This window comes from Mus caroli, chromosome 16, assembly GCF_900094665.2.
Source record: "Mus caroli chromosome 16, CAROLI_EIJ_v1.1, whole genome shotgun sequence".
NCBI classification, from domain to species: Eukaryota; Metazoa; Chordata; class Mammalia; order Rodentia; family Muridae; genus Mus; species Mus caroli.
In genome coordinates, this window is record NC_034585.1 from 20,307,718 (window position 1) to 20,328,226 (window position 20,509).

Consider the following 20,509-nt stretch of genomic DNA (forward strand, 5'->3'; position numbering starts at 1 on the left):
AGAGAGAGAGAGAGAGAGAGAGAGAGAGAGAGAGAGAGAGAGAGAGAGAGAGTCTGTCCTCTAACTTGCTCCAGCAACTGAATAGTACAAAGAGGTAGGCAGCAGTAGCCTACCCATTCTTACCCAGCGTGGGTAAGAGTTTAAGAGAGCAGCAGGTCTCAAGGGAGTAGCAGACTAAGACAGGCTGTGTCTTAGTCAGGGTTCTACTGATTCATGAAACACCAGGGCTAAAAGCAAGTTGTGGAGGAAAGGGTTTATTTGGCTTATACTTCCACATCATCGGAGGAAGTCAGGACAGGAACTCAAGCAGTTTCGACCTCAAACTCCAGAACCTGGTGGCAGGAGCTGAAGCAGAGGCCATGGAGGAGGGCTGCTTATTGGCTTGTTCCTTATGGCTTGCTCAGTCTGCTTTCTTATAGAACCCAGGACCACCAGCCTAGGGATGGTACCACCCACAATGGATTGGCCCTCGTGGAAAATCACCAAGAAAATGATTTATAGATGGTTCTCTTGGAGACATTTTCTCAACTGAGGCTTTTTCCTTTCTGATAACTTGAGCTTGTGTCAATTTGACACACAAAACCAGATAGTATAGGCTGTGAACTTATTCAACAATAAACATTCATGAGTAGTAAAATAGGTCTGAGCCCGGCGTGGTGGCGCACGCCTTTAATCCCAGCACTTGGGAGGCAGAGGCAGGTAGGATTTCTGAGTTCTAGGCCATCCTGGTCTACAGAGTGAGTTCCAGGACAGCCAGGACTATACAGAGAAACTCTGTCTCGAAAAACCAAACAAAAACAAGGTCTGAAAATATACATAAACAAAATTTTGTGGACCAACTGATTATGAAACTGCTGTTTCATTTTTGTTATTTTAGTTTTATTTTATTTTGCTTTTGTGTATGGGTGTTCAACAGTGGCTGGCCTGGGCTGGAGGGATGGCTCAGAGGTTAAGAGCACTGACTGCTCTTCTTAGAGGTTCTGAGTTCAATTCCCAGCACATGGTGGCTCACAACCATCTGTAATGGGATCCAGTGCCCTCTTCTGATGTGTCTGAAGAGAGCTACAGTGTACTCATACATAAAATAAATAAATTAAAAACAAACAAACAAACAAACAAACAAAAAAACAACAGAGGCTGGCCTGGAACTTTTTATTTTAGACCAGGCTGGCTTCCAACTGTTTCACCTCCCTCTGTCTTCCAAGTGCTGGAATTAAAGGCATGTGCTGTGCAAGGCTCTATTTAATTTTTGGTATTTGTTTTGTTTTGTTTTGTTTTGTTTTTTGGTTTTTTGAGACAGGATTTCTCTGTGTAGCCCTGGCTGTCCTGGAACTCACTCTGTAGACCAGGCTGGCCTTGTATGTTTTGTTTTTAAACAGTATTTTTCAGGGGGCTCTCTCCCATGCTCTAGCCCAGGTGCACCTTGAACTTGTGATTCTCCTGGCTCTGCCTCTTGAGTAGGTAAAATCACAGGCCTGTGGCTTGGTTAAGATCTTTTTTTTTTTTTTTTTTTTTTTTTTTAATTATCATCTGTAGTATAACTGGTCTCACATTCCAAGATTGTTAAGGAACATTTATATTTATTTATATAAATATTCATTCATTTATTTTTGAGACACAGTTTCTCTGTGTAGCCCTGGCTGTTCTGGAATTTGCTCTGTAGGCCAGGTTGGCCACAAACTCAGAGATCCCACTGCCTCCACCTCTACCTCTGCCTCACAAGTGCTGGAGTTAAAGGCTTGCACCACCACTGCCTGGCCACTAAGAGTATTTATAGCTAACTTTGATAAGGCTACTTTCAGATGAGAGCTGAGTATCCTTAAACTGGTGTTGACTCCATCTATACAGACTTACAAAACCTTAACAATCTCTGCTTTATTTTTAGCTCATGAGTTACTTGATGGTATTTATGTTGTGAGAACAGGATAAACACAGCATGTATTGGAAACACCTTGTAGGGTATGGAGACTTTGATTTATTATCTTCTAATTTATTAATTATTATTATTATTGTCATTTTTTTTTTCCAAGATTGGGTTTCACTATGTACCTCTGACTGTCCACTATGTAGACCAGGCTGGCCTTGAAACTCAGAGAGATCCATCTGCCTCCATGAGTGCTGGGATTAAAAGGCATGTGTGATCAGACTCAGACTATACTTTTTAAATACAAAATGTCTTCCACAGTTGTAGTCTAAAGGTTAGCCTTAACTATTTCCTCTTAAGGGACTTAGGAAAATCCTCAGGGCATGTAATGACAGTACTAACCATAAAGAAAACATCCAATGGGCAAATATGGTTTTCCTCAGTGAAGCAGTGAACTTTGTTGAGTTTCTTAGATCAGGAAGTATTTATTTTTATTTTTATGGCAACTTTGAAAGAGACTCTACACAGGATGGCCAATCCATTTTGTCACTCACTCACATGTCCCTTGAGGCAAGGTCTCATTATATAGCCCTTGCTAGCCTGAACCCTCTAAGACTTGCAGGGATCCACAAGCCTCCACTTTCTGAGTGCTGGGGTTAAAAGTCCATGTCACCACACCCGGTCTCTATTTTGTCATCATTTTGTAACAGTTTCTGACACAAAAACTTCCAAATAAGTACAGGTTTTATTTTTGAGTAAGGATAATACATAGGGCTGGCAAGATGGTTCAATGCTGGCCTTAGGGCCTGCCGACCTAAATTCCATCCCCAGGACCCACTTGTGGGATCCAAGTGGTAGGAGAAGAATCAACTCCTAAGAGTTGTCCATTGACAGGCACTGAGGTGCACACTCAATAAACTAATACAATTTAATCTTTTTAGAGCCAAATACTTTTGGTAAAGTACCAAACTGAGCCTTTTCCTCCTCTGGTAAATCAGCCTTTGCTCTTGGTCTTCTGAATTAATGAGAAAAAATTTGAGTGTTCAGGATACTTTCATATTTTAAAATTCAGTGATTAAATATCTTATATTTTTATGCAAGGGGCTCGAATTGTGGCTGACTGGAAGCGTCTAGGCTTATGCGGCCATGCAAGTTTATTATGGGCAATACGAACTGTATCATCTCAATTTCAGTAAGGCAACATTAGAGGATTAAAATCGCTTTTTGTTTTGTTTTGTTTTACCAGCTCTTGAAGTGCTAGGGCTGAGTCTGCCAGAAGCACCCATTTACATTTCTGTGTGACAAAGAATGACAGGTCCTTTGCACAAGTTGGTAGTGATTCTATCAATCATTTCTCGCACCTGTTAGGTTGAAATTATTAGCATTATTTTTTAAGCCAGAGCCGAAGACGACCGACCAGAAAGAGATGAAAATCGAATCACCACCCTAGGGACATCTGTTAATGATTCTACACACTGTGCTTCTTACAAAAATAGAACTGCAAACTGGATTTCCTAGGATGTGTTGGGTGGCCGACATTTTCCGTGGCAGGGGTTTTACACGTTCCAGATCTGAATGGATATTAAATGGCTGGGCGAAATGCCAGGTAGCCCTTTCCTGTCACATTAAACAGCAGTGAGAACGGGCGGGGTAACCCGATTCCGTTCCGACGCGGAACGCGGCGGCTCGGCCCAAGGGCACGCTGACGCGCAGGTAGCCCGGAGCTGCGTCCTGGAGACGCCGCCCGCCAGCGAACAGCACCACCGGCTTCCGCCCTAAGCGCCCAGAGCTCCGCCGGCCTCTGCGGCAGGGCCGCGGAAACCCCGTAGGAGCAGGGCGGCCGAGGAGCGCGGCGCGCGGTCGCGCTGCTGCAATATTCTTCCGCCGAAAGCAAAGAGTCCCAGACCCGCTCCCGATTCATGGATCTCCGGGAACGCTGTAATACCAAGTAATAGTTAAATGTGGATTTTGTCATCGACTTCCGTAGGGCTTCACCTCCGGTAACAAACTCCAGGAGTACAATTTTGTGGCTTCCGAAAGGGGAATAAGGGAATTCCTCCGCGAGAAACGGGATCCGGCCGCGAGCCTATAAAAAACGGGCGGCGCCGTCCGCCTGTCTTTTCAGTCGGGCGCTGAGTGGGTTTTCGGATCATGTCTGGTGGCTCCGCGGATTACAACAGGTACGGCGCTCCCGGGGCGGCCGGTGGCCTGTAGTGAAGGTCACTAGGACCCGCGTTGAGGTGGGTTGCTTGGCGGCCACACTGCAGGTATGCGGGCTTTTTCTTAGGGCACACACAGTCTCCTTGTGCCCTTCGAGAAGCTTCCATGATGGTAGGACTCCAGATGTTGGGGAGACAGGACGGATACAAGAACGGAGTATTAAGGATGCCCTTTCTTAGGACATATTATGACATCTTGGCCACTGCCCCTCCCCGTACGGGACATGGCAAGCGGAGCCGTGGCGCAGTCTGCTTAGGGGCGGGTAACCGGGTCCCGAAGGTTTATTGGCGGCCAGTGGCGCGAGCTGGGGTTCTTAGGGTTCTGTCGAGGTGGGAGATTGGACGGCCAGAGGACGATCACCCTGGACCGTGAAACGGGGCGACGGAGCCGTTGGCAGGGACCTGCCTGGGCCTTTCGGCGTCAATCACGCCGGCTTGCGCAGAGTTAGGGGCGGAGCTCGGCGCGCGGAGCACTCGCGAGAGCTTCCCTTCCCAAGCGGGAGGGCCTGGTCCTAGGGCACTGAGTACAGGGGCGTCTACACTTAGGGGGGTCCAAGTCCCCAGCTGTTGGGGAGGGCGAATGGCGCTTAGTTGCATTGTGGCCGGTTTTGAGGCGTTTTCAGCAGAGCACACGGGCGCGGAGTAATGAGGCACGGGGTGGAAGGGCCTTTTAGGGGTCTCTGCGTGACTTGGAAGCAGTATGTCTAACTGCAGTGTTCTTGTCAGCAGAGAACATGGCGGCCCAGAGGGAATGGACCCCGATGGTGTCATCGAGGTAAGTAGTGGGTGTGGACGTTAAAGGTTTGGGAAGGTACATTTTTTTTTCTCATGTCTTATTCATAGTTTTATTATTAACTTACAGAGCAACTGGAATGAAATTGTTGATAACTTTGATGATATGAATTTAAAGGAGTCCCTTCTTCGAGGCATCTATGCGTATGGTTTTGAGAAGCCTTCAGCTATTCAGCAGAGAGCTATTATCCCTTGTATTAAAGGTAAAACTCTATTGCCGTTAGGATAAGTGCTCTGCACATACATGGACCGGAAAAGGGAAAGTAACCTTTGGGGAAGTACTAGCACCTGATTGTATTCCATAAAGTGAAATGATGGCAAATCATCTTTCGGGACTGACCTGAAATGAAGAGAATACTCTTGCTGATCACTTATGTGGGTGTAACTTTATGTTCCAACTGGAATACATGGTGTATAGTAAGAAGTAACGATTTGATGTGGGATCGGTAAATATGTATCCTACTTTTTTTAGGGTATGATGTGATTGCTCAAGCTCAGTCAGGTACTGGCAAGACAGCCACATTTGCTATTTCCATCCTGCAACAGTTGGAGATTGAGTTCAAGGAGACCCAAGCACTAGTATTGGCCCCCACCAGAGAACTGGCTCAACAGGTATTGATAGTGTAGTTCAAAAAACTGCTTGCGTGTTGCATAGGTTTCAGGTTTCACAACTGTGAAGAATTTAAAATTAAAACGTATAAATTGTCCTAGTCCTGTGAGAGCCCCCATTTTAATTGTCCATGCATGCAGGGAGTTTTGTTGAAAGCTAAGCAGGAAATGGGTATTGTAGGTATGACTTTAGGGCTTGATTGCACCTCAACTGTTAAACCCATAGGTTTCTCAGGGTGGATTATATCTGTACCCATTTAAGATTTGGAATGCAGTTGTGCAACATGAAAACTGCAGTGACATGTTATACATTTGACTGTCTCAGTAGTTTGTGATGCATCTGTTGCATGCTATGTTTTCAAAGCACTGCTATATTGGCTTTGAAGTAACACTTCCTGATGAAGCTGCAAGCTTTATTCAGGTCAAGATTATAAGGCTCAGTGCCTTCTGGGAAAAATACCAATATTTGCCCTTACAGCATTTCACTACACAGTGGAGAATGTAGGAATTGATTACTTATGTTCCTAGTTGGTGTTTGAGGTAACAAGGTCCCAAGTTTAAAAAGAGGAGGGAGCATTAAGTTTAAGAGTGAATTTTAAACTTGAAATTAGTAAATTTTGTGCTATGCATGCATAAAAGCTGTTGGCATATATAATAGTGCAATTATGCCTTTAAGCTTAGTCTTAGACCTAGGTTTTATAAAATGATAACTACCACTTTTGGCTTTTAGATCCAAAAGGTAATTTTGGCTCTTGGAGATTATATGGGAGCAACTTGTCATGCTTGCATTGGAGGAACAAATGTTCGAAATGAAATGCAGAAGTTGCAGGCTGAAGCCCCTCATATTGTTGTTGGTACTCCAGGGAGAGTGTTTGATATGCTAAACAGAAGATACCTTTGTAAGTAGTGACTTTTTAATGGTCCTTTCTTATCAAAAGGTTATATGAGAACTTGGTGATGCAGTGTGACTTTCTTATTAACAGCTCCAAAATGGATCAAAATGTTCGTTTTGGATGAAGCAGATGAAATGTTGAGCCGAGGGTTTAAGGATCAGATCTATGAGATTTTCCAAAAATTAAATACAAGCATTCAGGTAAAGTTTATTTCTTCTATTCACTTGGGTTAGGTTTCATGCAGGTACAGTTACAATAAGACTGAAGTGTTCTATTGTCGTTCCCCCTGCTTAAAGCATTTGATACATTACTATCTCTGCCTAGCTCTACCATGCTGAGGCAGAGACGCTTGGTTTCAAACATTTTTCCCTCTAGCGTTTGCTAAAAGATTATACAAACTAAGCGGACAAGTATTTATTTTTTAAACTAAAGACAACTAAAGACAAGTATTTATTTTTTAAAGGTTGTGTTGCTTTCTGCCACAATGCCAACTGATGTGCTAGAAGTGACCAAGAAATTCATGAGAGATCCAATTCGAATCCTGGTGAAGAAGGAAGAATTGACCCTTGAAGGAATTAAACAATTTTATATTAATGTTGAATTTTAGGAGTGGAAGCTGGACACTCTTTGTGACTTGTATGAGACTTTGACTATCACACAAGCAGTTATTTTTCTCAATACAAGGCGCAAGGTGGACTGGCTCACGGAGAAAATGCATGCCAGGGACTTCACAGTTTCTGCTCTGGTAAGAGTTGAATTTAGTAATGCTAATTATAGCCATTAAGCAGGATTTAACTACAATATAGCTGCTCAGTGCTGTGTTGTCGTTCCCCCTGCTCAGAGTAATTGTTTCTTAACTATACCTGTCTGCCATCTGCCTGTAGCAGCCAGGGACGCTTGGTCTCAAACATGATTGAAATTAAATGTATGCTTGAATAGAGATTCTTGATTTGAGTTGTTGCATTTGCAGCATGGTGACATGGACCAGAAGGAAAGAGATGTCATCATGAGGGAATTCCGATCAGGGTCAAGCCGTGTTCTGATCACTACTGACTTGTTGGTGAGTCTGCTCTTGTGTATTTTAGTACCAAAAGCTAGATTTGTGGGGAAGGTTTATTAAATAACCTTAACCAATTCAGGCTATTTGGTAGAATAAGTAAGACCACACTCCACAGTGGGCTATACCACTTAGTATGGTTCATTACTATATTGTGGCCTACATTGATTGCGGGGATGTCTATCTAGCTTTTTGAATTAGGATATTGAACAACCTCTTTTTCATTCAGGCTCGTGGGATTGACGTGCAACAAGTGTCCTTGGTTATAAACTACGATCTACCTACCAATCGTGAAAACTATATTCACAGGTGAGAAGAAAGCATCTCCAATATGTATTGGAGAAGTAAATTCAAACACTTTTCTACGGTGTTTTGTATACAAGGTACTGGCAACTCAGGGAATAGGTGGCAGTAAAAAGGCATAGTAATTTACTAAGGTCTATAGACATTGTACTTGGGAAGCTTGGTCAGAACAAAGTGGGAAAACTTGTAATGTGGCCAAGGTTGTGTACACACATGCAGATGAGGTTAGGTTGCTTTAGATTACTTTTTGGTCTTAGCTTATGTTTTGAGCCTTTTTAGTGAGTTTCTTGTGTCCATGTGCTTTTTTTCTTGGTGATTGATTCTATACAGTTGGGATTTTCTTGGTGTTGCTGGTAGCATTTTGAGTGATTCCCTGGTTTAGTTATAGTGGCTTTTATCCCTAAATAAATTGAATTGTACTTTGTTATATGATGTAAAAAAAGACTTTTTAAAAAATACAGGAGTCGATAGCGGCAGTTGATGACGAGATGGCACTCAGAAACGGCGTTGACGTAATTTAGGACGTGGAATCATAAGCGAAACAGCACACTGTTTGAATAAAGAGCGAGTCGGTATTTATATTTGATTTTCTTTTGTCATGATTATTTGATATTTTAAGTTGTTCCAGCCCAAGGCATTTTGTATGTTAGCATTTCTGATAGGGAGCGATAGGTGGTTTGTATTGTCTGGTACTTTGTAGGAAGGTAGAGAGCTGTTTTGGAGGTAACACGTTTGAGTAATTTGAGTATATAACGTGTGAAAAGAAGCTGAGCAAAAAGCAGTGATAAGTTTGGGTTACCATACCAAATACTTGCTTTCACACTGGAAAAAAAGTAAGTTTTAGAAAATAGTTAACCTTGCAGCATTTGTATTTACAGTTCCAGAAGTGCGTCGAAATGGATTGTATAACTGTTTTCTTTTATTCCTGGTGTTTACATTTGTCCCAGGCTGACAACTGCTCCTGGCTGGCCCACTTTGGTATGGGCTTTAATTTCACCCCAAACACAATACTGTCATCTGCTTTATTGTAATGCTCAAGGCGCCTATCTCATTTTGCAGCCAGACAAGCCTTGAATTCTTTTGGCACTATCTGCAAAGGAAGATGTTTTTCCACCTGGATATTGGTTTTATCAGCTAGTGCTCCACTTAGAAGCACGAACTATAACCCTGATTAGTAAACAGCAGCTGATGGTTAACAAGTGGATCGTCATATTCAGTAGCTTTAAATAGTACTAAAGCAACTTGCTGACTGTTTGTTTCTTTCTCTTACACAGAATTGGCAGAGGGGGTCGATTTGGGAGGAAAGGTGTGGCTATAAACTTTGTTACTGAAGAAGACAAGAGGATTCTTCGTGACATTGAGACTTTCTACAATACTACAGTGGAGGAAATGCCCATGAATGTGGCTGACCTAATTTAATTCCTGGGATGAGATAGTTTTGAATGCAGTGCTCGCTGTTGCTGAATAGGCGATCACAACGTGCATTGTGCTTCTTTGAGAATATTTGAATCTTGTCTCAATGCTCATAACGGATCACAAATACAGATTCTGATAGCAAAGCGACTTTAGTCCTGAGCTCTTGTGAGGAAAGGCATTGGCTTTATCCTCTTTAGAGTTAGACTGTTGGGGGTGGGTATAAAGATGGGGTCTGTAAAATCTTTTTTTCTTAGAAATTCATTTACTAGTTATGTAGAAATGGTTGTATTAGATGTTNTCTATCATTTAATAATATACTTGTGGACTAAAAGATATAAGTGCTGTATAAAATCAGCCAATTATGTTAAACTAGCATATCTGCCTTTATTGTGTTTGTCATTAGCCTGACTAGAAAGGCCTTTAAAGTGATTTCTTTTTCTAGAGAAACTTTGAATGCATTTTGTTGGTATTGTATTTATTCAATAAAGTATTTAATTAGTGCTAAGTGTGAACTGGACCCTGTTGCTAAGCCTCAGCAAGCAATCATCCTAGGTAGGGTTAACCCCCAGTAAAATTGCCATATTGCACATGTCTTAATGAAGTTTGAATGTTAAATAAAATTGTATATTCACTTTATAGGTGGTCTGGCCGTTTTATTTATAAGAACTGGTTTCATACAAAAGGGGAGAGATGAAGCATCTTAACAGTTCTGAGTTAGCTGCTGCATCACAGTTGCACAGAGGCTCATCAACTGCAGGTGTTCATCTGCACCATCTGCTAAGCACTTGTCCACTTCCTGCAAAAGGAAATAAAAAGTTACCAAGACAATGCCAAAAAAGGACTTTTGTTTGTTGAAGTATAATAATGCTTACAGCAAGTTTCTCTGTGATAATGGACTTATGTTTATCAGACAGATTTTCATTTTCTATAATTGCATCATGAAGTTGATTGACAAGCTGAGTAGCTGCATGTCCTTCGTCAATGAGGTTCTGCAACAGAAAGTTTAGGATTAGGAATGGTGCTAAAATTGAACCTACTAAACTCATCTATGATTTCTGTCAAACCCAGAATAGTTTTGCTCCAGATTGCCCTGGCCCCTCTGGACTACCCAGTCAGTAGTGTAAAAGGACTATTAACCTTTACCACAGCTTCTAGTTTGTCAAAAGAGCCACTGTGACATGCAGTGAAGATTCCATCAATGGTTGCAGCTGGTATTACCTGAAACAATAAGCATTAACAGTCAGGACAAGGTCTCTAGCTTGAAGGACTGTAAAAGCCAAAAGGGTTTTTACTGTACTTGCCCCAGCAATGTCTGTGATCACATCTTCAGAGACTTCCTTTCCTCCTGTTAGTCGAGTGGCACTTTGAAGAAATGTAATGGCTTTCCGTAAATCTCCTTCTGATATTTTAACAAGATACGCTATTTCCTGAAGAGAAAATTTGCAAGAAAATTGGGCAGACACAATGATGGAGTTAAATTCCCAGAACCCAGTGTGAGGAGCAAGACCTCTAACCTACATAAAATCATACTTGATTATAGAATTCACAATAATGCATGTGTGGAATCTTGTGCTTCAACTGTTGCTCCCTTTTTTATGTATATGAGTTCACTGTAGCTGTCTTCAGACACCAGAAGAGACATCAGACAGCATTACAGATATGGCTGTGAGCCACCCTGTGGTTGCTGGGAATTGAACTCAGGACCTCTGGAAGGAATCAAGTGCTCTTAACCGCTGAGCCATCTCTCCAGCCCGCAACTGTTGCTCACTTAACATCAAGATTTGAGCATTATTTTCAAGACCTCTCCAAGATGTACATTCATAAAAGGGGTTAGTATAAAACTAACCACCATAATAATTAGTAATTACCTCATTGCCAATTTTGACATTTTCCTTCTCAGCAATATCCAGTAATCGCTTCTGTTGAATTTTATCTGACAGAGGCTTGAAGCGGAATTTTGAACATCTAGAAGTGAGGGGTTCAATTATTCTGAAAAAGATTGAAAGAACCATGATGTATTTCAAAGCATAGAAAGAGGACTCTGGATGTTCTCATTACAAATTCAAGTTGGAAGATGAAGTTACTTTGATCTGATTATTATACATGTATATGTGTATAGATATGTCCACTGGTGTCCCATAACTACATAGCAATACTATGCACAATTTTAAAAAGGCTGTTTTGCATGTGTCTTCAGGGTGAATACATACCGACTGACATAGTTACAGATGAGGCAGAATCTGGTTGTTTTTGATTCCTTTTCCATGGTACGCCTTAAAGCTGCCTGAGCAGCTGAAGTCATCGAATCTGCTTCATCCAGAATTACAATCTTAAAGGGAGGACATGGCTTCCCACTAAATCAGAAACAAAGGAGTTTAACCTCAATAAGTATCTTTGTTGAGATACAATATATAGTTTATATTTCACTATGTGGTAATCCATAACTCTTGGTCATACATAACTATAGTTTACTTTGGAACTCTACTTATGGTTATGTGTATGGCTGGGTGCATGCATTCCACAGCACTCATGTGGAGGTAACAGTGTAAAACTCTGGAGTTGGCTCTCTCCTCCCACCATTACACGGGTTCTGGATAACAATCTCAGGTTGTCAGGCTTGCATGACAAGTACTTACCCCTCTGAATCTATATTGTTTATAAAATGATAGAAACTACAATGAGATTTAACAACTATAACATTATTATTCTTGTGCTTTTTGATCAGGACGACCTTTAATACTGCAACAGTTTGAGTGGATACCTAGGCAGACAAGTGATTTTATGCCTAGACAGGTCAGCATGACATTGTTTCTCCAAGCTACTCAAAGACTGGTGTGCAACCTAAAATGCATGCCTCTAAAGTTCTCAGACCACAGTTAGCCATACGTAACTGAAAGTATAGACTATGGGTTGAGGAAGAACATACAATATTCAAGAACTGTAAAGCCACTACCAAGTGCTAGTGTAGACTCTTCACCTCAAAAAGCAGCTGTTTATCAGCAGTCCCTTCAAGACTCCCGCTCCAACACTAGGCGACTTCCTGTCTCCTAAGCTTTGCTTGTTCTGGAGGTTCATGGTCTAGAGCTGGCTGTTTAGTGTATTTTTTACTGCTAAGCAGATAGACAGCTATTTCATATTTTATTTACCCACTAACCAGTTTGGTATGTTTTGGTGTATTGACTACTAGGAACAATTATGAATCTTGTATATATTTTTAGGCAACCAAATTTTCATCTTTTAGGTGTGTATACTAGGAATGGAAATATGTGTACAGCATTCATGTGAGGTCAAAGAACAACCTTTTCTCCCCACCTTATGGAATGGACTCAGGCTGCAGGTCTGTGAGGCTGGCATTTTCATTGTTGGCTATCTTTTTTTTGAGACAGGGTTTCTCTGTGTAGCCCTGGCTGTCCTGGCACTCACTTTGTAGACCAGGCTGGCCTCGAACTCAGAAATCCGCCTGCCTCTGCCTCCTGAGTGCTGGGATTAAAGGCGTGCGCCACCACGCCCGGCTTCACTGTTGGCTATCTTAAAGCCCAATTCTGCTTAATCTTTAGAGGAGCTGACAAACTTTTCCAAGACTCTGTTCTATTTTATATTCCAGTCATCAAGGTGACATTTACAGTGTTTTTCCTTAACAAGTGCTTGTTGTTTTCTGCTTTTTGTTATTTCAGCAATGTTAGTGGTTGAAAAACATCTATGACATTTGCCCTTTTTGTAGTTGTATTTTATTGAGTTTTAATTCTTTTTTTTTTTTTTTTGGTTTTTACGAGACAGGGTTTCTCTGTATAGCCCTGGCTGTCCTGGAGCTCACTTTGTAGACCAGGCTGGCCTCGAACTCAGAAATCCGCCTGCCTCTGCCTCCCGAGTGCTGGGATTAAAGGCGTGCGCCACCACGCCCGGCGAGTTTTAATTCTTGACATATTCTGAATTGAAGAAGTACTTTCCCAGACAGATGATTTATAAACATTTATTCCAGTTTTGTGGGTTAGTTTCTGAACATTGATTGTGCTGCAGTTTATTCCCTATATCATGTTTCTTTAACCAAGCTGAATTTTGTTTTGGGCTTCTACTGTTCATTTAGTCAGTCCAGGTTCATTTTATGATATTCAGCAAACTACTAGAGGTATTTCAATGCTTTTCAGTCTTCATGCTGCCAGGCTGTTACTGACATCACTGTATGGGGCTCTGGCTGACACCAATGCCTTCAATGTGTCAACAAAGGGAGGGAGGGGCCATGCCCCTAACTACCCACCCCAGGGAGAGCAGAACCAGCAGGATCTGACTGTCATAGCAAGGGCACATGCTGAGGAAGTCCAGACTGCAGTAGCATTAGGACCTTGTAGGGCTTGGCAGCATGAAGAGCAGTGACGCTAAATTGCTGCCCTTCTACTTCCCACTCTCCCCACTCGGGATTCCCACTGTCAACTCATAATTTGTCTTACTCTGGTTTGTGTTAAACATGGAATCTGAGACTGGTAATTTAAAGAAACGTTAATTTATTTCTTGGTTCTAGATATTAGGAAGCCCAAGATGGTGAGGATTTTCTAGTCAAATCACTAAGAAAGAAACCATATGCCCTGTTGTGGTAAGCAGGGTCTGTCATTTGATAAAGATACCAGAAGGGCTTTCTTTCCTAACTTCTAAATAAGTTATCCCACCCAAATGCCCGACCTCTAAATACCATTCACATGTGAATTTGGGAATTAAATTTCCAATACTTGACAGAAGGCCAAATTAAAACCACAGCCTATATTTAAAGCAAATATAACGAACTATATTATGGAGAGGGAAAGGCAAGTTACTTACTCGGAACGACTTCCTGATACAGTTAACTGAGCAAAATTTTTCACTTTCTCTCGGACTACTTGTATTCCACGTTCATCAGATGCATTTAACTCAAGGACTCTTAATCGAAAGAGTTCAGGCCTATTGCAAAATGAAAAGTATCATGAAGCATCATATAGCACTAAGTACCCAGGTGCTAGTGCTGTGTAGGAGTTTAGAGTCCCCCTGGTGAGCAAGACAGAAGGCACAGTTACACACATGTTCTTTCATTGCAGAGCTATGCATTTAACATTTTGGCTAAATTCCTAGAGGCCAGGCATGGTGGCCAACACTTAATCCTAGCACCTGGGAGGCAAAGACAACCAGATCTTGGATCTCTGTGACTTCAAAGCCTGTCTAGTCTTTATACAGTGAGATCCTGTCTAAAAAACAAACAACAAATACTATATCTAATAAACATTTAAATTATTTGTTTTGTATAATAAACTTTTTCTATTAAAGTATGTTCTATTAAATAGTAACATATTCCTTAGATAATTTACTTATTCTTCAATTGTTAGACATCAAGTTCTAAATGTTATAATTTAACATATTTTGATTTCTTCTCATAGAATAGCTTGCTATAAAGAAAATTTGTAGATTAAAACATGAATAGGCAGGTTATACATGGCAAGGTAAGACTCAGGGCCTTACACGTTAAGTGAATGCTCTACCTACCACCTCATCCCTAAATATGAACTTTTCTTAAAAAGATGGATTCTCATAGCCAAGCTAGATTAGAACCTTCTATGTAGCCCACAGTGGCTCAAATTTGAAATTCTTGTTTCCATTTTTTAGTGCAGGATTTACAGGCATGCAACATCAATCACACTTGGCATATAAGCAATTTTTTTAAAAATTTATTTATTATATGTAAGTACACTGTCGCTGTCTTCAGACACTCCAGAAGAGGGCGCCAGATCTCGTTACGGATGGTTGTGAGCCACCATGTGGTTGCTGGGATTTGAACTCTAGACCTTCGGAAGAGCAGTCGGGTGCTCTTACCCACTGAGCCATCTCACCAGCCCCATAAGCAATTTTTAAATGATATGTAAAGTAACATGGCACAATAGAGATCTGAGAAATAAAAATAATAAAATTATGCTCAAGAAAACCATTGTTTCAAAATTTTCTCTATTGCATGCACTTTTTCATTTGGAAATGGTTTTGCTATGAAGCCCAAATTGGCTTCAAATATGAAATTATTTTGATGAGATTAGAGGAGTGTTCCACCATGACTGGTTTATATGCCTCTGTGTGTGTGTGTATATCTGAGCCCAAGGATGCCAGAGGTTGTTTTAGATCCCCTAGAGCTGATATGAGCTACCTAATGTGGGTGCTGGGATCGAGGATCTGAACTCTGGTCCTTTGATAACCTTTGATAAAGCTGAGCGATCTCTCTAAGTCAATGGTTTAGTTTATTCTTTATTTTAAGTCACATGTACAACTAAATATGAAATTTACAATTAAAGTAAATTCTTTAAGAATATCACTGCTGGGCATGTGGTGGAGCAATGACATTAGTCCCAGCACTTGGGGGACAGAGGCAAGCGAATCTCTGTGAGTTTGAGGCCAACCTGGTCTACAGAGTGAATTCCAGGACAGCCAGGGCTACACAAAGAAACTCTGTTTAAAAAAACAAAACAGACAAACAAAAGGATTATTACTAACATTACTTTGGAAACTGTTGTCATGTGGCCCAAGTTGGCCTTGAACTCATGATCCCGCCTTAGACTCCTGCATGTTGTCAGTATGCACAATGACTGGCCATGAACATAATTTTTAAAGTATAGTAAGAAGATACATAAAGTAGATCTGTGACCCATTCAAAAATAAATATGCTGCTGAATTTTGTTACACCACTAAGGTCAGTTCAGCTTGCATCTGTGAGTCATGGAATAAAAACTTCTGAGAAGCAAAGATTGCTCTCTTACACAAAAGTATCAGGCTTGGAACAGCTTTTTTCTTTTCGGACTGTTATAAATTCTTAAATGAAACTACATTTAGGAATTGTACAATTCGAAATCTAAAACAGTGACAGTAGTCGAGGTAGTAAACACGGGAAGGGGGATCTAAGCAAGATCACAGGAGGTTTTCTAATGCACCTAAAACTGCACTCAGTTACTACTCAACTGTGCTTTTGCTCAGGGGACCTGAGGACAAGAAATGTGGCCTGGCCACTAAAGGCAGGGCTGAGGCGGTACGTGGCAGGCGCTACATAAAGCCACATGTGAATCATTCAGAGGATATGACTGCCTGGGCCCCATAATTAAAGTAATGAAATCACAAGTTTCTCTGTTATAGTACCTGCAGCACACGAAGAAGGTTCAGAATGCTCAAGAGGTAGGAACTCAGTCACTCAGGGAACAGTAAAATGAGACCACGGAGATCTAATTCATTTTTTTGTTTGCTTGTTTTTCAAGGTAAGGTTTCTCTGTGTAGCCTTGGCTATCCTGGAACTCCCTTTGTAGACTAGGCTAGCCTTGAACTAAATCCTGCTAGGATTAAAGGTGTGTGTCCAAGACAGAACAATGGGAACAAACAAAACCAGCAATAAAGCCAACAAGCACCTTACAGAAAAAAAGGGGATAGAAGGAAACAGCACCAAAATCCCGAGTGCAGGTATCCATGGAGGGAAGAGGGAAGAGGGAAGAGGAAAGAGGTATGGGATTAGATGAAGTTACAGCATGGTTGCTCAGCATGGGTGCTGGGAACTGAACTTGGGTCCTCTGGATGGTCAGAAAGCCCTCTTAACTCCTACATCATCTCTAGTCTTAACCATTGATTCTAACATCACCTCTTAAACTCTTTTTTGTTCTTTTAAAGATTTCTTTTTATTTATGTGTGTTTCTATGTGAGTGCACGCTATGTGTATTCAGGTATCCTCAAAGGCAAGATGGTATCTGATGCCATGGGGCTGGAGTTACAGGCATTTGTGAGTCACTGGATGTAGGTGCTGGGACCCACACTCTAGTCCTCTGGAAGATAAGAAAGCTCTCTTAAGCCCTAAGCCATCTCTTCAGCCTCTGGTGTATAGTCTTTAAAAAAGAAGTTGACCAACTGTGGTGCTTTGAATAAAAATGGCACTCCCACAGGCTCATTAATTTGAATATTATTCACCTGAGAATGGCATTATTGGAAAAGTATTAGGAGGTATGGCCTTCTTGGAGGAAGTATGTCACTGGGATGGGCTCAGAGGTTTCAAAAGCATATGCCAGGCCTCAGTGCAATCTTGTGCTCTGTTTGTCTCTGCCTATGGATGAACATGTAGCTCTCAGCTACTTCTTCAGCATCATGCTTGCCTGCATGCTGCCATGCTCCCCACCATGATAGTAACCCTCTGAAACTGTAAACCTCACACAGTTAAATGCTTTCTTTTATAATTGTTGTCTTGGTCATAGTGTCTCTTCTCAGAAATAGAATAGTTACTAAGACACCCAGCAATGCCAACTTACCCAAAGAGCTCTCTAGCTGCTGCCAAAATGGTGGATGTTTTGCCAGTTCCAGGTGGCCCATAGAACAAGAGATTAGGAAGCTGCAGAAATTAAATTTTAATGTTTGTAGTTTATACGCTGTCACAAATAGATGAAACTGGGATTACTCAACCATCTGTAAAATGATATGGTAACTTTTGTAATAGAGAATACACACATCTAAAGATTTTTTAATGTAAGTGGTATCATAGTATTTGAAGTTCTAAACATGCTGGGCAGTGGTGGCGCACGCCTTTAATCCTAGCACTTGGGAGGCAGAGGCAGGTGGATTTCTGAGTTCGAGGCCAGCCTGGTCTACAGAATGAGTTCCAGGACAGCCAGGGCTACACAGGGAAACCCTGTCTCAAAAAACAAACAAACAAAAAATAAAGTTCTAAACATGCCCTTGAATGTGCTATGTAAGTGACCTTGATAAACTCCTGATCTCCTATGTCCACTCAGAGTTTCAGGCCACGATTCCCTGATAGTGCATTAAGTTCCAATTCAGGTAGATAAATCCTAAAGTTAAGAAAGTAGCCGACGGTCTGACTTTGGCCAAATCTTGCCCTTCTTGTTCATTCACGCTTTATTCATGGCTCATTCTACCAGGTGCCACTCTGGGTGTGACTTAAAAGCTCTCACTGGCTTCATACAACACTTGGAAAATAGTAACCTCAAGCACTCACAATGACTTCTGATAAGAAAGAACTTTCCCCTCTGAATGTCTGCACTTCTCAATCTGGACTCTGGCTCCATTCTTCATGTCTTTTCAAGACTACACATTGCATGTTATCTAACATCCATTCTAAAGTGGCTCTGCTTTTATTCACTATTTTTGCTGCACTTGTTTTAATTGGCAGTTATTAAGTGTTTAACAGTTGAGTTTAATTACAAAAGCCATGATTACCTCACTAGATCACTTAAAAAGGTAAAAATAACATTTTGTTTACAGCTGGGATTAATGGTGCATGCTTTAAATCAGCACTTGGGAGGCAGAGGCAGGCAGAGCTCTTGAGTTTGATGTAGGACAGCCAGGGCTACACAGAGAAACCCTATCGAAAGAAAGAGAGAGAGAGAGAGAGAGAGAGAAGACTACTTTAATATGAAGAGCATATTGTTTAAGATAACGCTATGAGACCCTATTTTCAAATAAAACTCAAGACACCTTATGTGATAATTTTATGTGATAATATCAACTTGATAGATTCTAGGTTCACAAATCTGTGGACACGTCCTTGAGGAATACCTCTAGGGAAGTGTTTCCTCAGGGTCAGCCCAGAAGACACACAGAGGTCCAGGCAAGTGAGGCTACATGTTGAACTGAAAACAAAACTTAGCATCATCTAAATGGTTCTAGCTTTACAGACATAAAAGATACAAGAACAGGAAGGCTGGAGAGATGGCTCAAAGGTTAAGAGCACTTGACTTGTGTGTTCTTCCAGAGGTCCTGAGTTCAATTCCCAGCAATTATATAGTGGCTCACAACTATCTGTAATGCGATCTAATTCCCTCTTTTGGTGTGCACAAAGACAGAGCACTCATATACATGAATAAGTAAATCTTTTTAAAAAATGTAACTATAAAGTCACAGTGCTTATGCCAAGGTTCAAAATGCAGCTGAGGTTACTGAAAGAAGCTGTCTGTAAAAGTGAGGCAGAAGTTGCAAAGCAGATGCCAAGATCACACAGTGTCTGCTGAGGTCCAAGACAGAGTATGTGTGCTGCAGGTGGCAGAGCTGGAGGAATGGGGCCACCTAAGTCCTTTGTTCAAGAGCCTCAAGTGTGGGCCTTGATAGCTATCCAATCGGGTTTAAGATATTCATCTACTCTTTCCTTGCTACAACCTTTCGTCCCTTTGGGGATAGGGATGCTCATCTGTGCAACTGTATATTATTATGTAACTTGGCTTTGATTTGAAGGGACTCAAAATTTAGAGACGTAGTCTCAGAAGAATCTCTACCCATATTCTTTTAAACAGTTTTACCACTGTGAAAGACTGAGAATTTTTGAAGTTGTTTTGAATACATTTTCGCATTATGAGTCAGCCATCAGCCTAGGGGGACAAAGATTAGAATGCCATAGTTTAAAAGTTTTATGTTTAAATGTTAAGTTCACGAGGAGAGACTTATAATGGTAGCAGTATTAACTGTATATTTGACATGAGCACTAGGGAGTAAGGGGGTTGAATACTGGCATCCACCTCTCTTCCTCTTCTTTTTATTTTTTAAATTCATTTTTATGTTCATTGGTGTTTTGCCTGCATGTATGTCTGTGTGAGGGTGTCAGAGACCCTGGAACCAGAGTTACAGATAGGTGTGAGCTGCCATGTGGGTGCTGAGAATTGAACCTAGGTACTCTGGAAGAGCAGCCAGTGCTCTTAACCACTGAGCCATCTGCTTCTTGAGCATAAATGCAGTGTGACCAGCTGCCTCAAGTTCCCAATGCCATGCCTTCTCTATCTTGTACTGTGAGCCAGCATAAACCCTAAGTTGTATTTTGTCTCAGCAATGTACAAAGTAGTTAGCATACTATACCAGGTCCCATAGTTTTTCAGATAATAATTATTTTGACCTGTACATGACTTAGTATTTGTAATGATTAACCCAAGGAACTATAATACATTGACTCTTGTTTTTAGTCTCATTTACCTTTTCTTTCTTTCTTTCTTTCTTTCTTTCTTTCTTTCTTTCTTTCTTTCTCTTTCTTTCCTTCTTTCCTTCCTTCCTTCCTTCCTTCCTTCCTTCCTTCTTCCTTTCTCTCTCTCTCCCTCTCCCCCTCCCTCCTTTCCTTCCTTTTTTCTTTCAAGAGACAGGGTTTCTCTGTGTAGCCCTGGATATCCTTAGAGCTAGCTCTGTAGACTAGGCTAGTCTGTGTTGATTTGGGGAGGGGGGGTTCATCTCAAATATCCTTAATTTGGATCTATGTAAATGCTATGGCTTGGGTTTGAAATGTTTCTGAAAGGCCCGTGTGTGTATCTCGGCTGAGCCTATGGTACTAATGGGTAAGTGTAACTTCACTGTGGCCGGCCAGGGGTTTACTATGTACCCGTGTGTGTAT

At 41.3% G+C, this 20,509-nt stretch overlaps 2 protein-coding genes and 4 non-coding genes across 6 annotated transcripts in view; 5 read left to right on the forward strand and 1 right to left on the reverse strand.

Moving 5' to 3' along the window:
- Nucleotides 1–3,939: 3,939 nt before the first annotated feature.
- On the forward strand, nucleotides 3,940–9,789 carry Eif4a2 (eukaryotic translation initiation factor 4A2). The gene is given in 10 exon segments (XM_021184531.2): nucleotides 3,940–4,044; nucleotides 4,810–4,858; nucleotides 4,946–5,078; nucleotides 5,348–5,487; nucleotides 6,215–6,383; nucleotides 6,468–6,577; nucleotides 6,841–7,122; nucleotides 7,348–7,437; nucleotides 7,664–7,743; nucleotides 9,012–9,789. Coding segments are annotated over 10 exon segments (1,227 nt in total). The 5' UTR covers nucleotides 3,940–4,015; the 3' UTR covers nucleotides 9,157–9,789.
- LOC115029658 lies at nucleotides 5,180–5,248 on the forward strand. Its single transcript, XR_003835218.1, has one exon. It is a non-coding gene; the product is annotated as a small nucleolar RNA SNORD2 (small nucleolar RNA).
- LOC115029609 lies at nucleotides 6,616–6,740 on the forward strand. The gene has a single exon (XR_003835178.1). It is a non-coding gene; the product is annotated as a small nucleolar RNA SNORA63 (small nucleolar RNA).
- LOC115029608 lies at nucleotides 7,160–7,288 on the forward strand. Its single transcript, XR_003835177.1, has one exon. It is a non-coding gene; the product is annotated as a small nucleolar RNA SNORA63 (small nucleolar RNA).
- On the forward strand, nucleotides 7,462–7,600 carry LOC115029613. The gene has a single exon (XR_003835181.1). It is a non-coding gene; the product is annotated as a small nucleolar RNA SNORA4 (small nucleolar RNA).
- The window catches only part of Rfc4 (replication factor C subunit 4), a 14,866-nt gene continuing 4,135 nt past the window's right edge, over nucleotides 9,779–20,509 (reverse strand). The window contains exons 4-11 of the mRNA XM_021184532.2: nucleotides 17,436–17,515; nucleotides 13,963–14,082; nucleotides 11,364–11,507; nucleotides 11,022–11,142; nucleotides 10,455–10,580; nucleotides 10,291–10,371; nucleotides 10,026–10,142; nucleotides 9,779–9,949 (exon numbers count right to left, since the gene is read on the reverse strand). Coding sequence (XP_021040191.1) covers nucleotides 9,854–9,949; nucleotides 10,026–10,142; nucleotides 10,291–10,371; nucleotides 10,455–10,580; nucleotides 11,022–11,142; nucleotides 11,364–11,507; nucleotides 13,963–14,082; nucleotides 17,436–17,515 — 885 coding nt within the window. The 3' untranslated portion in view covers nucleotides 9,779–9,853. The remainder of the gene's footprint in view (nucleotides 9,950–10,025; nucleotides 10,143–10,290; nucleotides 10,372–10,454; nucleotides 10,581–11,021; nucleotides 11,143–11,363; nucleotides 11,508–13,962; nucleotides 14,083–17,435; nucleotides 17,516–20,509) is intronic.